The following is a 16,670-nucleotide window of genomic DNA, read 5'->3' on the forward strand; positions in this document are numbered from 1 at the left end:
TCCTGACAGACTGATATAATTACTTTCCCAAGCTGTTGGCTCTTTTCCAGTGCCCATCCTCACACTCCCATCTTCTGCCCAGCAAAAATGAGGATATACTGTTCCTGTGCATGTGGATGCTTTTAGCTCTCAGCTTGCTCAGTAGAAAAATGTCCTTCATTTTGTGGTGGAAAGGTACTTAGATCTGTTTCAATGTCCATATTCTGACCTTGCCTAATGTAGCTCAAAAGCCATAGCTGAATAGTTATGGAATAGAGTAGCGGAATGAAATGGCAAAGTGAGTTCACCATCCAGTAGCATTTAGTAGCTACAGGTCTGAATCCAACCTTCCAAAAGAGAAATTTTATACTACCAACTCCCAGCTGATTTTAATGAAGCAAAGCCTCTTCTTGAGGCATGTCAGTCCCAACAGCATATAATATCCAAATGGAATATTGCATCCTGCACTTTGTATGATGTGCGGGAACATTGCCCAAACCTGAAGGCAGCCTCTGCCAAAGGCTTTTTCACTCATAGCTGTTTCTTTTAAAATGCAGGTGTGACTCACCCTACCTAAAGGTGTAACAGATCCTTGTCTCTCTTTTTCAGGACCCTGATGTGATTAACACTGAGCTGCCCATGGAGTGTAGCCCTGCACCAGAGGATGAAGGGAGTACGGTCATGCGCCCAAACATTTCCAGTGGGATAGTGCCACTGCTGGTAAGCCCTTCTCTCACACCTCAGACAACACCTAAGACCCTGGAATCCCATCATGCTGGGCACAAACTTGTACAATGTCCACAAGAGCTGCTGGTGGAGAACCTGAGCAACCGGACTGCCCGAGGACCCAGCCTGCCATGCCTCAGTGATTTCAACAGCGGGTCGTGGTTCCAGCAGACCTCAAACCAGAAGCTGGAGCTCAGCAATCCATCAGCCCACAGACTTAAAAACAAAACAAAAAATCTCTGGAACCCAACCTATGGATCATGGGTGCTGGAGAATATCTGTCACTTCAGCCCCAGCTCCAAGCTCAAAGCAAATCCAGAGCGGGAAGATTCGGGCTTTGATGGGAATTGCAGTTCTCCCAGCTCTCGGGCATCTCCAGCATCTCCAAGTCGAAGTAATGGCCCTCACCTGGATATCAGTGGGATTGAACTGGTGAAACTCCAGACTTTCCCCTGTGGCAATGTAAATTATGCTTATGATGACCTGTGCTACAGTGCTGAGCACCAGCCGTCAGCATTAGCAGAGGTCAGAGCAGCTGTGCTAAGGAGCTCCAGTCTGCACAGAGATGAAAAGCCTTTTTGTAAAACAGAGAAAACATCAAGAGAGAGGGACTCTGGTCTGTCTTTGTCAGATGACCTGAGTGTTACTCCAGTATAGTAGAAATGGTTCTTCCAAAGATTAGGGAATGTGTGTGTCTGGAAGGAGTGCTTCCTGTTTCACTTACTTCCTCCACTTTAGTTCCTTCAGATGGGTGAAGTTTCAACATTAGCAGTGTTCTGCTTCCTCTGTCTGCCTGCTGGATCCCCAGATAGTTAAAGAGAGTTGCACTTCTATCTCTGTCCTTCAAATGTGTTCCACTGAACCAGCTTAGAAGTGGAAAACAGTGGCATTGATTGTCTGATTCAGAATACAGTTCCTAAGGAAAGAACTCCTTCTCAATCTGCTCAGGTGAAAAGAAATGGACCTGCCATCCAGCTGCAGCATTTGGATGGAAATAATGACCAACACATGTTGTGCTTCTTTCTGAACCAAGAATCCAAAAATGCGTGCTGTGCCAGCAGCAACCAACTTGCAAAGGCTGCTACATTTCCAAGAGCTTTTTACAGTCCTGGTGAATTACTAATGCTTATGCACTATAAGGGAAGTAAAAAAAAAATAGCAGCTACATTTGCATCTGTTTTATTAGTAGACCTTGTGGAAGCTATTGCTCAAATTGGAAGCAGTAGGAAGAATGAAAAAAAAATCATGCCCCTCTGAGCATGTGCTTTGTAAACAAGCAATGAAGAGGAAAACATTTACCATTAAAAAAGCAGTAGCTTGTGGAGCTCATGATATTTCTTTGAACAGTGAAGGAAATATGCTTCTTGCCTCGTGGTGTTGCTTTCCTCACAGTTCCTGGCATTGATGGGGCAGGTGGTTTATCAAGGAAGGGTGAGCTGCATGGTGTGATGAGAAATGGACTGTCTTTATCTTTTAATGGAGTTTAATTAAGATGAACTTCATATTTGTAAGTACTTTGATATTCAGCATTAATTCCCTGGGCTATGTTGGTAAGCACTAAGCTGAGGTTCTTGGGTTCTTGGTCTAGCATTGGGTGTGCTGGAGTTCTTGATTTTAATACTCTGGTAGTTAGTAATGCAAATAAGAGGAATAGTGAAGGGAAACCTAATGCAAACCCTGTTTAGGGTGTTCTTTATACAGGAAGGTAGAGTAGCTCAGTTGTTTGACAAAGCTAAAATCATGACTTGGCTTCATACAACTCAGCAGGTGGTAATTGTTCCTTGCCTTGCAAGCACACAGACTTCCTGGTAAAGGTAGTTTGTTTTAAAGACAGCTCATTTCTAAGGCTTTCTTCAGCTGTTTAGGATCTAAACTGATGTTTACTGGTTAAAGCCTGCAAAATAAGGAGACTGAAAAAGCAAGTAATTTGGATTAAGTCTAAACAGTCTTGGAAGCATTCTGTCATTGTACCACTCCTGAGTGTCACACTGCCAACCTACAGTGGCAAATTACATGCTGTCTTTGTGTGTAATGAAGTTGTGTAGTGAGATGCCAGTTGTAGTCTTCTCTGGTTTCTTTCTGAGGCAAGAGGTTCTCTGGTACTTGCTTTGTGCGTAGTGATCAGCTGCATGTACTGTCTGAAGGTGTGGGCTGGCAGGAGAGGGTTTGCTTTGACCACACAAACTTCCTATCCTTTATATCAGTCAGGGTGGACACTACTGAGCTGTGGTAAAGAAAAGCACAGAGTGAAGAGTCTGAGTCCATCCTCAGTAAAAGGCATCTTCAGCACAGGTTTAAGCTTTGTTGGTCTGACTTTGTATCTGTTCCATGCTTTCTATAGTTTTAGGCCTTTGACTTTAGAATGGACAGTTTTATACAATGTCATTTCAGTGCATACAAATTTCAGTGCATACAAATGTCTTAAGAGCAGGTGTCAAGAGGAGGGGACCAGACTCATTTCAGTGGTACACAGGAATAGGACAAGGGGCAACACACCCAACTGAAACACAGGACATTCCACCTGACTATGAGAAGAAAAACTTGTTTACTTTGAGGGTGACAAAGCACTGAAACAGGTAGCTCAGAGAGGCTGTAGAGTCTTCTCCAGAGACATTCAAAACCCACCCAGACATGATCATATGCAACGTGCTGTAAGTGAACCTACTTCAACGGGGAGGTTGGACTAGATGATCTTTGGGGGTCCCTTCTCACACCAACACTTCTGTGATTTCCAGACACAAAGGGTGATGATGGCCACCTTTCAGCAATGACCCATATGGTGTGGAAATAATTCCAAATCCATCATGTTGTAAAATAACAGATGGGCAGAAGAGAGGGGACCCTCTGTGTGAGGGAAATTTCAGTAGTAGTGTGGGAACTGAAGGGTTTAGTGACCAAGGGAGAGGGATGACCTTGCCTCATGCCGTTCTTTCCATTTCACTTTTGCTTTAACTCTCTGGCGTCTCTCACGTTCAGCTCATTGTCTGTCCTGTCTCCATCCAGGAGCTGTTACAGCCCAGTTAGATGAGGCAGAAAAGCCCATTTAGCAGGAAATTTACTCATTCTTTCCTCTTTCAGAGGTTAACATTTTTGGTCAGACTGGCTACATCTGGAACATGCTAGTCAAAAATAAATGCATCTGCTTTTAGCTAATAGTAATTTCATCTGTTTATTCATACCTTTCAGATTATATTACTCTTATGGTTTATGCCTTAGTAGTTTCTTTCCCCCAAAGGTGACCTCTCAAACTCTCCAGCAGTTGTGACCTGGTGCCAGCAGCTTGGCCCCTTCCTCCCTGAATATGTGATAAGGCCACAGCAGAGTGCAGTGATCCTGGTTCAGCTGCAGTGGATGTGATGCCAGCTCGCTCTTCAATCCTTCTTTGTCCCAAGCAGAACACTGGTGGTCATGGCCATGCTTTTGCAGGCCCATTATGACTTTGCTTCGAATTCTCCTTAGCCATCAGCCGAGGCTGGAAATTGCTGGCAAGAGAGGAGTGAAATACTGACTTGTTCAGAAGGTGTGGGAAGTTAATTACACCACCTTCTCTTCCCACAGACTTTTAATGACACAGCAGACACAAGATATTTCTTTGTATTTTTAACGTGGAAATGACTATACAATACCCCAAGATTCCAGTGAGAAGCAGGTAGGATCTCTACTGTCTATATGTTTACCCAGCTTGAGCTACAGCTGTTTTCCCTGTGTGTAGCATTTGCCTCAACACAATTCACAAATTTAGAAAGGCCAGTAGTGATAAAACCAGGGAAGCCATTGAAAAGTGAAGTGAGAAGAGAGCACAGTTCTATTAGCAGTGCCACAGGCAGTCTTGGCTGCAGCTATGCCTTCACTTTATAAACAAAATGTATGTCCAGCACTTTGGACAAATACCTGTTTTTATTGAAGAGTTGCATCAAAGTACTCATTTGCTCGAAGCACATAGAAAAAGCTGCACTGAGACTGAATAGAATTCCATCTTATCCCTAAGAGTGGTCAAGAGTGGGGTGTTGAAGAGAACTGTAAGAGTAGAGTAAGAATGTATTGATTATTTATTTCTGAGACAGACTCTGATGGTTTGCAACAGCTTTTAGCTCAGGGCTGTACTGAGCCAGACGCAGTCTCTTCTAACAACACAAGACATGAAGCTGCAGGTACTAAATAAATACTAAAGGAAAGAGCTGGGAATTTTAAAAGAATCTGCATTAGCAACCTCAATTTTGTACAAGCTCTTAACTCTCTTAAATGGAGTGATCTTCTGTCAGCATACTGCCATGAATCTTTAACCTGTAACAGTCTTTTTTTAGATGCTGTTTAAAAACCCTCACAGATAATGAATTTTTAATTAATATCCTGGAGGAAATAATGTTAATATTGCTCCTGTTGCAATGCTGAATGTTACATGCTGTCCAAACCATTTTATCTCGAAAGAAAAAATAACCATTGCAGTGATACACACTGCAACCTTCAGTCCTTTCAATCAGATTTCGTAGTGCTCAACTGCTACCATTGCAAAATATAACTTGCTTGAAACTGCTTTTTAAGGAGACATTCTTAGTGCATAACCAATGAGTTAAACCCATAGTGTCAAGATTAGATTCCTTTGGCCACTGGAAACGAAAACCCAATTTTGTTTCCTAGAGGAATGACATGAGCTGGAGATCTGGGATTCATTCGGTCCTATAATCCATGTGAAAAGTCTTCCAACCCTTCCCTACTGCAGAATCAGCCATTTATAGGGTTATTATAAATTTCTCTTCCTAATAGGTGTCTGTCTTTTAACATTACCAAATTGGTTTTGTAGTTGTGTATATATAGTTTTTGACTGTGTTTAGCATTTGTACAACCTCATACTTACATTTTAAAGAAGGGACTGATTAACAAAAGATGAAATCATGGAAATTTCAATTTATCTTTCTCTGCTTTTCACATTTGTTGATATTCCTGCTTCTGATTTCCTTGGTATCCTTTCTCTCCTCAACATAAATGCTTTATGTCTTATTTTTTCCTTTAAACAAACAGAATTTTTAATTGCACAGATTTAAGGTGTCCCCCCTCATATCAACCCTTTTGCTGAGCTAAGTTCTCAACTAATTTGCCCATGGGCAGGAGTGCACTAAGAGAGCTTTCCAAGGCTGATAAAATAGTTATGCACTTTTGCAAGTGTAACTTATTCCACCTCCAAAACACTCCCCCTACTTTCCTAAAAGAGAAGAAAATGCTGCTGCTGGGAATAGTTTCCTCCACTGTATTTGCACCTCCACAGCTGTGTCAGCCAGGGACCACACTTCCTTAGACCCTTGAGCTGTGTGGGACAGTTTGTAGGCATGGTTGTGCTCTCTCCTCCTGGCTGTTCACCCTTCTCAATCCCATGCAGAGACCTTAGTGATACCATGCCTAACATCTTCCCATCACATCAAATGACTTTTCCATTTATGTGAATAGGTTTCGATTTGTCATTACCTCTGACCATGGCAGCACTTCTGCCAACTTACCTTTCTGGGTGACTACTGTACATAAGTAGATGACACGGCTGCTTCTATGCAATTTAAAGCTAGACAAGTGTATACTTCTATATTTGCAACACAAAATAAAGAGACACTAATGGTGATTACTTGTTTCCCTCTCTTTTAAGTACTCTTTGTACACAGGTAAGAATACACTCTGTCTTGCTGAGAATGCTGCCAGTCCTAGAGTGATGAATGCTTCTTCCCTGTGTCCACACAAAACTGCCCAGGGGAACAGTTAACTGCTCTGACAAGGGCCTCTTGATGCACATTTTTTTATATGCTGTAAGCTATTCACTGAGATTTCTGAGACAGAGCTTACCTTGAAGGAAGCTGACAGGTTTTGTGTGAATCGGGTTCTAAAGCTAACATATACAATGGGTTTTGGAACCAAGCTCCTACACTGGCTTCTAGATGTCTTGGAACTGGTTTTGCTTTAGGAAATACCAGATGCTAAAAACAAAAGAAATTGTTTTTCTCCCTTCCCTAAGGAAATTCTTGAAGAAAAGATATTATTCTCACATGACCAAATCACAGCAGATGTCTTTTTTCCTTCAATCTCATTTATTTAGTAGCATACACACTTCAGAGTAACAAACACTCATCCAATACAGTCAATGTCAGCTTTGCATTGTAGTGTTCAGAACGGATGCATGTGGATCATACAGGCCATTTGATCTCAGTACCTTGAGAATAACAAATAATAACAACAGCAATAAAAAAGTAGCAAAAGTCCTCTGAGATACGTAAGGGTTTGGTCCAACTCCCATTGAAATATTTCCCTTTAACAGGAAGTGGATCAGATGTTAAGTGAATTTCTCCCTGTACAAAATTTAGAGGGATTTAATTTTTACCACTTTGGTTAAATTACAGCCAAATTTATATCCCTGTGGGGCCTCATCACCCATCATTTTTAAACTTATCTGATCTATCTATGTGCATTTCTTTCTATATTGCACCTTCCTCCAAAGAATCTCACAGCAGCTTGCAGGCAATAATGAAGGACAGCCTCACACCATTCCCATGAGGTAAGTAAGTGTATTCCCACCTGTAAAATTGGAACAAAACAATGCCTAGGAGAGTTGTCCAAGGCCAAAAAAACCAAGTCAATGACAAAGCTGAGGGAGAAAAGTCCTAGTCCTACTTCTCAGTTCACACAGGAATGCAGCAGCTACAGCACTGCTGCATCTAACTAGTGAGTTTAAAGACCTTGGAGCCGAAGTCAGCTGTTCACCACCAAAGTGCCTCTAGGCCAGGATCTCTGACCCTGCCATGGAATCCTATATGCTCAGTATCTCCAGAGTGAGACACTATCTTGGCAGATGCACTAAAAAACAACATTCTGGACTTACATGTGAGCAAATTCCTTGGTTATCATGCATCAGCTCCTCCTGTATTACATGCCTGTGCATATGCATCGTGTTGACCCTCTGGTAAATATAAGCTTATTCAAGATAACTTACCCCACAGGGAAAGAAGGCCATGCTGCTTCCTCACACTCGCAAGTATGTGTCCACAGACAGGTGCTGTGAGCCATCCGATGAGAAACAAAGGATCTAAAACTTACCCTGGGGCAGTTTGCTCCTGAGCTCACAGCCTCAGCTCCTTAGAGCTCCAGTGCTCAGTTGAAATCCTACACTTGCAGTTTGCTAGGGAAAGCTGCCTCCTTCTCTCCTTTCCCATAACAGCAACAGATGATTGTGATTTCTTCCTTTCTAATCCCCTAGCAAGGTAAAGAGCCATTTCAAAGCTAGAATGATACATCATCTAGAAAGACTTTCCAGATCAGTGTCTGCCATAGCAGAGATTTTCCTTTTTCCCCTGACCTTTCCAGCTACTGCAGTGGAACCGACTTTCTCCATGTTCTCCCCCATGACCATGTACTGCAAACCATTCAGGTGCTACCAGGAGTTCTTTTTTTTGAAGCTACTAATACCAACCACATTGCTTCCAGTTCTCCTTTAGAACTGGACAATCATTCTAAAAGTTTGTCTTAAAATCTCTACAGATATTTGAGCACCAACCTCTACTGTTTAGCTCTCCCCTCCAGAAAATAGTTATATTGGAGCAAAAGATTCACATATGTGGTAACACAAGAAGGAAATTTAACTCTGAAAATTAATTAGGCAAACCACTAAATGAGTTCTATCTTAATCTTATTTCTTTTATAATTCTTTTGAATTATGGTAGGACAGCTTGTAATTGCAGTCTCATAGAAAAGGCAAGGTCATTAACGTCCTGCCTGTGAGACCTATTTACTTGCTATTCTCCTTAAGCACTGCTATTCTCCTTAGGCACTGCTATCAAGTAACTCACCTGCTGGCTGCAGAAAAGGAGAAATACTTTTTTTTTTTTTTTTAAACTGTATGAAATTCACCACAGATTCATTTGTCATCTCATAGCAGTTCAAAAGTTAGGAGGCATCTGGAATGACATGAACTGTGCTCACAGTCACTGCAAAAAAACCCAGTGTAAATATTCTGAAAATTCTAAGTGAAAATTCATTAACATACTATCATAAATATAAAACAGAGAGATTCTGGGAGGCCACAGAAGTCACCTGAATTTGCAGTGGACTGCAAAAACAATTGCCAGTTTCAGATAGCTTCTGGTTTAAGATGAAATATTTCCATATCACTACTTCCTAGAGAATACCTACTCTATGTCATCTAACTATTACAACTGAGCTTCAGTTTTCAATACTGCTGTTTTGTTTAGAGGTGATGAAAACATAATTAAATCTGACTGATCTTTTAGTAATGTGTTACCCAAAGTAACTCCTTTTAGAAATTATTTTAGGCTCTCCAACTCAAATTACAAATATTACATATTTCATTTCAGATCTGGACTCTATAGGGTTTTTTCTTTTCCTCATGATAACAATTATTACTGAAACAGCAGTTTCCCAAATGTGGAGTCACTTGCATATATCCAAAGCTCTCAGAATCTCTCCTGTGCACAGGATACCAGCAAATGACAGCAACTTCTGATCATTGTGCATTACTACCTTTAGACGTTGAAAGGGCTTTGACCATCAACTGGTAACGTAATTCTTACCTGGATTGTGAAAAGTGCATCACCACATTATTAATGTTAAAACCTGGAATGTGAGTGAACATGTGACTAATGATAGTACTTATACTGCCAGTATTTAAACAATTGTCCCAGTGACTAGACGCAACCAATGGAGAAGGTATGTGAAGCTACTACAAGAAAACAATTCAATCTTGATTTTAACCTAAAAACTGAATTTTCTGTGGCTGTGCCTGGACCACAGCAAAAGAATGAAGCACACATTACCCTGTGATTCCAGATGGGGACTAGAGGATATAATACATTGACATTCCTTCACCCAAACTGCCTGGAGTTAACAACTGATACCTTGGAGGAAGGACACCTGGGAATTATCTCATCATTGTGTAATGCTGTGAATGCAGAAGCATTACCTTCCTGATTGCTGTGCCAGTTTATACACTTTAGTGGCAGCAGCATATTTGAGAACAGGAATGTGCCCAAGAAGTCACATGCATTAGGAGACAGTCAAACCATGATCTTAAGAGATCACATGGGTTGCTGACTACTAGTATGTCCATGTGTATAGGGATTTTATCTTTAAAAAAAGCCTTGGAAAAAAAAACTTAGTTCCCTGACCAGTTTGTGAAAGATCATTAGTGATTTTCAGAATTGCAGTTCAGCTGCAAGAGGCCAAACTCTCCAAGTTAGTAACATTTCCAACAGCCCACCCAGTTGGAAAGTCAAATGTTTTTGGAGACAGTAGGCTGGTATTCTCTCTCTAGAGTATTTGTTATCTCCTGAGCGGCTACAGAAAAAGCCGAGGCTGTTCTTAGATAGAAGCAAGGCTAGGGTAGGGAAGAGCAGGAATGGTCAACAGCAGTTAGTCACATCAAGCCACTACAAACTGCTGTCTCTCTTTGCTCCCAGTTTCTTGTGATTATCACCCATTTGCACCTTGTTCACACTGTAACATAATGCAGCAGAAATTGTTGGTCCAACCTGTAGTGTACAGAGGAGCAAGAGGACTTGGAATTAGGAAAAAAAACCAATCTGGTTTCAAAACTATGCAGTTCCCTGAAAAATTGTTTTTCCTGCCCTGAATCCCCAAGCACTTGCCCTGGTTCACTAAGAAGTAATTTGGAGTCCCATTTTGCTAGGAATCAGAATCATTCTGGTTTGTGACACAGACCTCTTGACTCATGCTGGTGTGATTGCTGAGTATGGAGATCTTCATTCTCTGAGGACCAGTCTCAAGTTCGTCTGGTGCAATACAGACCAGTCTGGAGTGATTTATTTAGGTTCATAGAGGGCTGATGCAAAGTAGCTTGGATCACTGACTGCTGGGTTCTGGATGCAGCTCCCTCTGCACTGACGACCTCAGGAGTTTGGAGTTAAATGTTTCCTTCTAACTGAGTTTCCTTCTACTTCAGTAAAGCAGAAAGTTACAGAGAAGCCCTGCAAGTTTTGTGCCTTTCTCGACTCATCTTTCAGTGATGCTTTCCAAGATGCCAATCAAATTGTCCAATCCCAACAAGTACCCATCCTCCCTGTTGCCTTCTTGCCAGGGGATCCTGTGATCCAGTGTCTGCCCATCAGGAAGAAGGGTGGTCTTTCCAAAATCGATCAGCCACACATTGGCATTCCCAGTGCCATCATGTACAAAAAGTAGTGAACTTCCTACGACCTGGAAGAGAGAGCGAGACAATGTGGTTAAAAATACATCTGCAGCCCTCCCCCATCACTTAACACTTCTTGCTAAGAAGATGATCTCCTCAGCTCACCTGTGACCCAACAGACTTTTGGGCTGCATTTATACATGGATGATTTACATGCTCTGTTTGCATAACCATATCAGTCAGTAAGGTAGAAATTGGCATGTAGATAAAAAATGGAACTCAATAGAAAACAGGAAGAACAGCAAGATTCTTCATCTTACTTAGCATCAGGTCTGAATTGGAGCAATTCAGCAAATGCCAGTAACTCCTTTCAAAGACAGATCATGACCCATGATTAACAAAAATATCTCTGGTGATAAGAGGAGATCAACAAGGTAAAATAAAATATCTAATCTCAAAATCTTGAGCTGTTACCAAGCAGAACTTATAATGCTAGTGATGCTTCTGCACAGGAAAGCACACAGAGAGAACATACACAGCAGAATTAAATGGTATTTCAACATAAATCAGTTATAACTAACACAGCCTTCATTGTCAAACTACAATTGAATGCTACTGTACTGCTACAGTACCAAATGCAAGCTTCCATGTTGCCACTCCCCTGTAAATATTCTCACTGGAGCACATCAAGATTAGAGAAATCATAGGAAACTGGTACCAATAAACTATTCTGTGCAGTGGCCCAGAGCTATAAGTGCTGGGATGTCATAAAGGTAGGATTTTATTATTCCTGAACTAGTTCAATTTTCTGTATCATTGTGGTGGACGCTTTGTGGTATCTGTGTTGTCAACATGTATTAGTTTTCTTCTGCAAACCCCCTTCTACTCATACAGCAGGCTGTTCTGAAGTATACCTGAATGACCAAAGAAAGCAGCAATACACCTCCACGGCTTTACATTCACTGCTCACCTCATGTCTTTTGAAGAAATCTGAGGATTCAAGAATGACATTAATTTCCTGCAGACGCTTGAGGTATTTTTTCTGGAGGAAGAAGAGAAAAAACCCTAAAATTAACACATAAAGATTTCACTGAAGACTGAATAAAGATACCCTGTTTACAAGAGTCAATTTAATAAAGAGACCGTATTCATTTTAGGCTAGAGGTTCTTCAAAACAACAGGTTCATCATTTGAAAGTCAATCTGAAAATACATTTCAAGCTTTCATAGCGAATTAACAGACTGGAGTTAATCTGCTGTCTATTACACCAAGCATATTAATCTGTCTTGATTTGGATGTTGTGAGGCTTTCTGCAACTGTTTTTTTGTGGGTTTTTTTTTTCTTTTTTATCAAGAGAAAAAGGTTTCAAGGAATTAAAAATTTTCCAGTTCCCCAAAGTGAAAAGAAAGAAATTGTGTTAGAGAGACAAGGAGCTGCAACCATGGTGGGGGCAGTGGGGGGAATAAAAAGAATCAAGGCCTAATGTATAAAGCTCTAGTGCAGATTTTTAATGCTGCCCTGAGCTACCAAGCACACTCCTCCTGAGGGGCTAATCTGCTTTCATAATGGCTTCCACACTGCAGCAGAACACTACAGCATCCTTTGAAGTTCCAAAGACAAGAGATGTGTTATGCCATCTACCACATGCCTGCTGTGCTACCCATGAATTAGCACACAGGAATTCCTCTTTGAGATGCATTTCACACATGGGAGCACAGCTAGTCACCAATCTCACTTCCTGCCTCCACGCTCTGGTTTTATCCTCTCCAGACTGAATTCCCAAATCACAAGTTTTCCTGCCAACACAATCCTTGCTTAGATATCACCCATCTAATGCATCTAACACCCATGGTTGAGGCTGATTGCGACTCATAAGTTAGTTTGTTTGAATGACATTTTGACAGCATGAGGCATTTGGGGCCAGCTCATGGCAAGAGCTGACAGAACTGGTCTCAGTCAATTTCTCACAACTCACCAAGTCCCCATGTCCACCCCAACTCCTGAGAGCAACTGGAAGTTGAAACCACTTACTTCCTTGGTAGTCTAATTCATATTTCATGTACCAAAGAAAGCATGGCCCTGAAGCAAGTGCATTGGTCCAAGATCAGTGCACCTGAAGAGCTCAGACTCACCAGAATAGTTGTGTTGCCCTCAATGAATTCCACAAAAACCTGTAGAACTTGCTCCTGTGTCTTCGTAGTTTTGAAGTTTGTGTTACAAGTTCCATCCGCCTTCTGCACAAAACCACACACAGACAGACACTATTTATACTGCACACACATCATTCCCCTCATCAGTCAATCCTCTAGAACCAGCAACAGCTCAGCGTTAGCTAAATAGATGAAAGTAAGTAGCTGAATGGAAAGAGAACAGATAAACCAAGCAAGAAGAAGAGATACAAAAGCTGATAACTTTAAATGGCACTGGCACTTCACTTCCTGTTGAGTACAAGTTTAAAAAAAACTAACTCATGATATTACCAGCTTGCAGGAGGGTTTTCTCACATGTCAGTGCTAGCAGTGCAAAGTTCAGTGGGGCTAACCACAGAGACCTCTTTGGTTGTACTCTTGTCTAGCTAGTGAAACCCTGGCTCAGAGTGTAAGGGAACATTTCCAGACTCAATTTTACTAGTCCTTTTAGTCTGGGAGTTTCTTTTGGGTTTTGGTGAGGATTTCTTGTTGTTATGTGGGGGATTTGTTGTTGTTCCTGTTTTTCAATGGGGAAATCAAAGAATCGCAGTTAAGATTCAGTTCCAAATACACTTTTGAACGTATAATGTGACCCAGAAGTCACAGAACTTGGGATTTGAAATGCTAGCAGTGACAAAACAGGTGACTGAATTTTGGCAAAAGACAGTGTAGGCATGCTTGTTCCAAGTGGATCCTGGATAAATGCAGAGTATTTTTGTGCTAGCAGTAAGATTCAGTACAAAAGCATCCTGCTACTGAAAAAATGAATATTTTTATGTGCTTCTGGAGCTACAAATAAATAAGAGCAGTGCATGAATTGGAGGTATCTGTAAACACAGAAAATATGAATATCCATGACTCCAAAAGCATCCCTGCTGGTTCAAGAAACACGCATAGGAGATTTTAGGATGTGTGTAAAATACGGCAATTATTACAACTGGTAACAAAAATCCACTAAAAGCCTGCAGGATTATCAAACTGTTTTCCTGTCCATTGTATCAGTCCAATCCCTCATTTTCATTAAGAGTAAATCAGCAGATCAATAAGATATGTTGTGTCCTACATGTTAAGTCACTGCACCAAAATGGCAAATTCAGGTCCAGTCTCAGCAGGTGAAACACTATTTATTCCACAGCTAAACTTGTTTTTGTAATCTGTATGTGAAAAAATTAAATAATGCTAAAACTCCAGATCTCTCATTCAAGAGAATTTTATTCCAAGGCTGTGGGACAGATACAAGTACAGCATGTCAGCCTGATGAGAAGTGCAAGTTATGCCAGATCACTTCAGCAGGTAGGCCATGAAAGTTAGGAACCATCTGATCTGAAGTGTGATAATATTCAACAGCACATAGCAATTAGGAACTTCATCTCGTACCTCTTCACTGGAGTAAAATTGTTTTAAAAATAATTTCTCCCTATACCAGAGATTGTAAAATCTAGAATAGTTGCTCTGTGTTCCCTTTCCAATCTTTTGTGTCTGGACAAACTAGTTGCTTGATTCTCTGTGATTGAGAAACACTTTTGTGATTTTGCTCCTTCCCAGTGGTTGGCAGGAGACATAATTACTGCCTGTCTTTACTTGCTGTAAACAACATCCAGATTTTGAATGGCACCACCCCAATATTCTAAACTAGGGCTCTGCAACAACTCTGGATGCACTCCTGCACAGCAGAGCAGTCTGTCAGAGTGCAGCTAATGCACTTCCCCTTACATGTGACAGTGACATGACTCGCAGGAGGGCATGGGTCACAGCTCCATAAAATAGTGCTACCTATATTAAACCATGTGGTCTTGCTCAGACTTCTCTGCAGACTTTGTTAAAAAAGGGCTCTGAGTTAACTTAATGGATTCACAAAGATTTACGGATCAAATCTGATGTCCTCCTGGGATAACGGCAATCCCTGACCTATAGCTAAAGGAATGGCACCGAAGGAAGAAGTAACTTTTCAAACTGCACAGACATTCACTGATGGAATGGGAAGACAGAAATCCCAATTCTCAGCCCCAGCCATCTCTGCTGCAATCCATTAGTTTAGTATTGTAGAGAAAATGTTTGATGCCTGGCCTTCAGACAGCCTCTGCCAGAGAGGAAATGTACACTTGGAATTGGGCAGGCACAAGATACTGAGCATCAGGTTCCAGCTGTACGGTAACCAAAGGGTTCAAAATACTTTTGATAAAAGGAAAAGTGACAAATCCCATAAATGAGTTTGCCTTGATTTCAGAGATCCAGAAGCAAGGCAAGGAAAAGAAATGGATCAACCTGAATCAGCAGCCAGTTCACAGAAGGGCTTATATGATTTCCCTTTCTTTGCTTTTGCTTCTTATTCAAGCAGCCACAGGAGAGGAATATTTCTGAGTGACCAAAACCAACATAGCTTACCAGCTAATTCCAGAAATTATCAGTGCAATCAGGGAGAACATCCCCTTTTTCCCATCAACTACTAGCTGGCATTACTGACCCTTACAGGCTTTCCTACCAAAATGAGGATCCCTTCAGAATGGCTTTGCTTTTCTACAAAAATACAGCACTGGATGCACAGTTCACCTCCAGTGGAACAGTGCAGGGAGTACTGACTACCTGTATTGCCTGAACAATTCAGTTTCTTTTCTCTATCTAAAAGAATTAGAAAATGGTACCTTCATTCCTCCTAACAGCACTGGGAGATAGAAGGAAAAGAAATGTGCTCCAAAGCATTTCCTGTGCTTGATCAAGACTTAAGTATTCACGTTTTGCACAGTTACAGCAGTGTCTCCACAGAGGGAAACACTACACAGTCTGTGTGCCATACTGCTCCTACCCACCTCTGACAACCAACAAAACCACAAAGAACAAGCCAGGAGGTTTTTCTCCTGGCTCCCTTAGCTCAGTCACTCTCCAAGATTCAAATCCATACATCTTCACTCACCAGCTGTCTTTGCAAGAACATACATAAAGGGCCTCAAGATCATTTGGGTTTCTGATTCCATTACACAGAGGAGCATAAAAAGACCTAAGTTGTATGGGAATAAAACAGGTATCTTGATAACATCATTACTTGGCTAAAGGGCGAGACAGGATCCCGTGTCTTGGCTGGATTGGAGCCACATCATCTACTCATCTACCACCCAGACAGTTCCTGCATGAAGATGCCTGTGTCTCACAGCCAGGAGTGGGTGGCACAGCACACAGGGGGCCAGCACTGCATGAGCTGGAAGCCCCAGTTCCTGTATCACAGCAGGAAAATCTGTGAATAAGGAAGGGAGAAGACATCCAGGGAAGCAAAGAAAGAGGTTATTTAAAGAGCCTCTGCTTATCAGCATCAGCCTCTTTTATCCCTTTCTTATTTCGATGTGCTTCTTGTGTGAAATGGTAACAAAACTAATCCAGGTTCTGGAGTGGTGCAGTTGACACACATGAAGGATGGGATGCCATCCAGAGGGACACAGGCAGGCTCAAAAGCAGGCCCATGGGAATCTCATGAAGTGCAAGGTGCTGCACCTGGGTCAGGGCAACCCCCAGTATCAATCCAAGTTGGGGGACAAACAGATCAAGAGCAGACCTGGTGAGAAGGGCTTGGGAGTGCTGGTGGATGAGAAGCTGGACATGACCCAGCAACGTGTACTCACAGCCCAGAAAGTCAACTGTGTCCTGGGCTG

At 41.7% G+C, this 16,670-nt stretch overlaps 2 protein-coding genes across 4 annotated transcripts in view; one reads left to right on the forward strand and one right to left on the reverse strand.

The window, feature by feature from the left end:
• LTK (leukocyte receptor tyrosine kinase) overlaps positions 1-5,540 on the forward strand; it is a 92,091-nt gene extending 86,551 nt beyond the window's left edge. The window contains exon 29 of the mRNA XM_085062392.1: positions 589-5,540. Coding sequence (XP_084918518.1) covers positions 589-1,362 — 774 coding nt within the window. The 3' untranslated portion in view covers positions 1,363-5,540. The remainder of the gene's footprint in view (positions 1-588) is intronic.
• A 1,214-nt stretch (positions 5,541-6,754) lies between these two features.
• Positions 6,755-16,670, reverse strand: part of ITPKA (inositol-trisphosphate 3-kinase A) — a 39,891-nt gene continuing 29,975 nt past the window's right edge. For 2 of the 3 annotated variants that reach the window (XM_085062393.1, XM_085062394.1), the window contains 3 exons: positions 12,973-13,074; positions 11,811-11,882; positions 6,755-10,908 (listed from right to left, as the gene is read on the reverse strand). In XM_085062393.1, the coding sequence (XP_084918519.1) occupies positions 10,705-10,908; positions 11,811-11,882; positions 12,973-13,074 (378 nt within the window). In that variant the 3' untranslated portion in view covers positions 6,755-10,704. The remainder of the gene's footprint in view (positions 10,909-11,810; positions 11,883-12,972; positions 13,075-16,670) is intronic. The other variant, XR_014852648.1, reaches the window with a different exon arrangement.

This window comes from Lichenostomus cassidix, chromosome 5 (genome assembly GCF_008360975.1).
Source record: "Lichenostomus cassidix isolate B80296 chromosome 5, HeHo_3.0, whole genome shotgun sequence".
NCBI lineage: Eukaryota > Metazoa > Chordata > Aves > Passeriformes > Meliphagidae > Lichenostomus > Lichenostomus cassidix.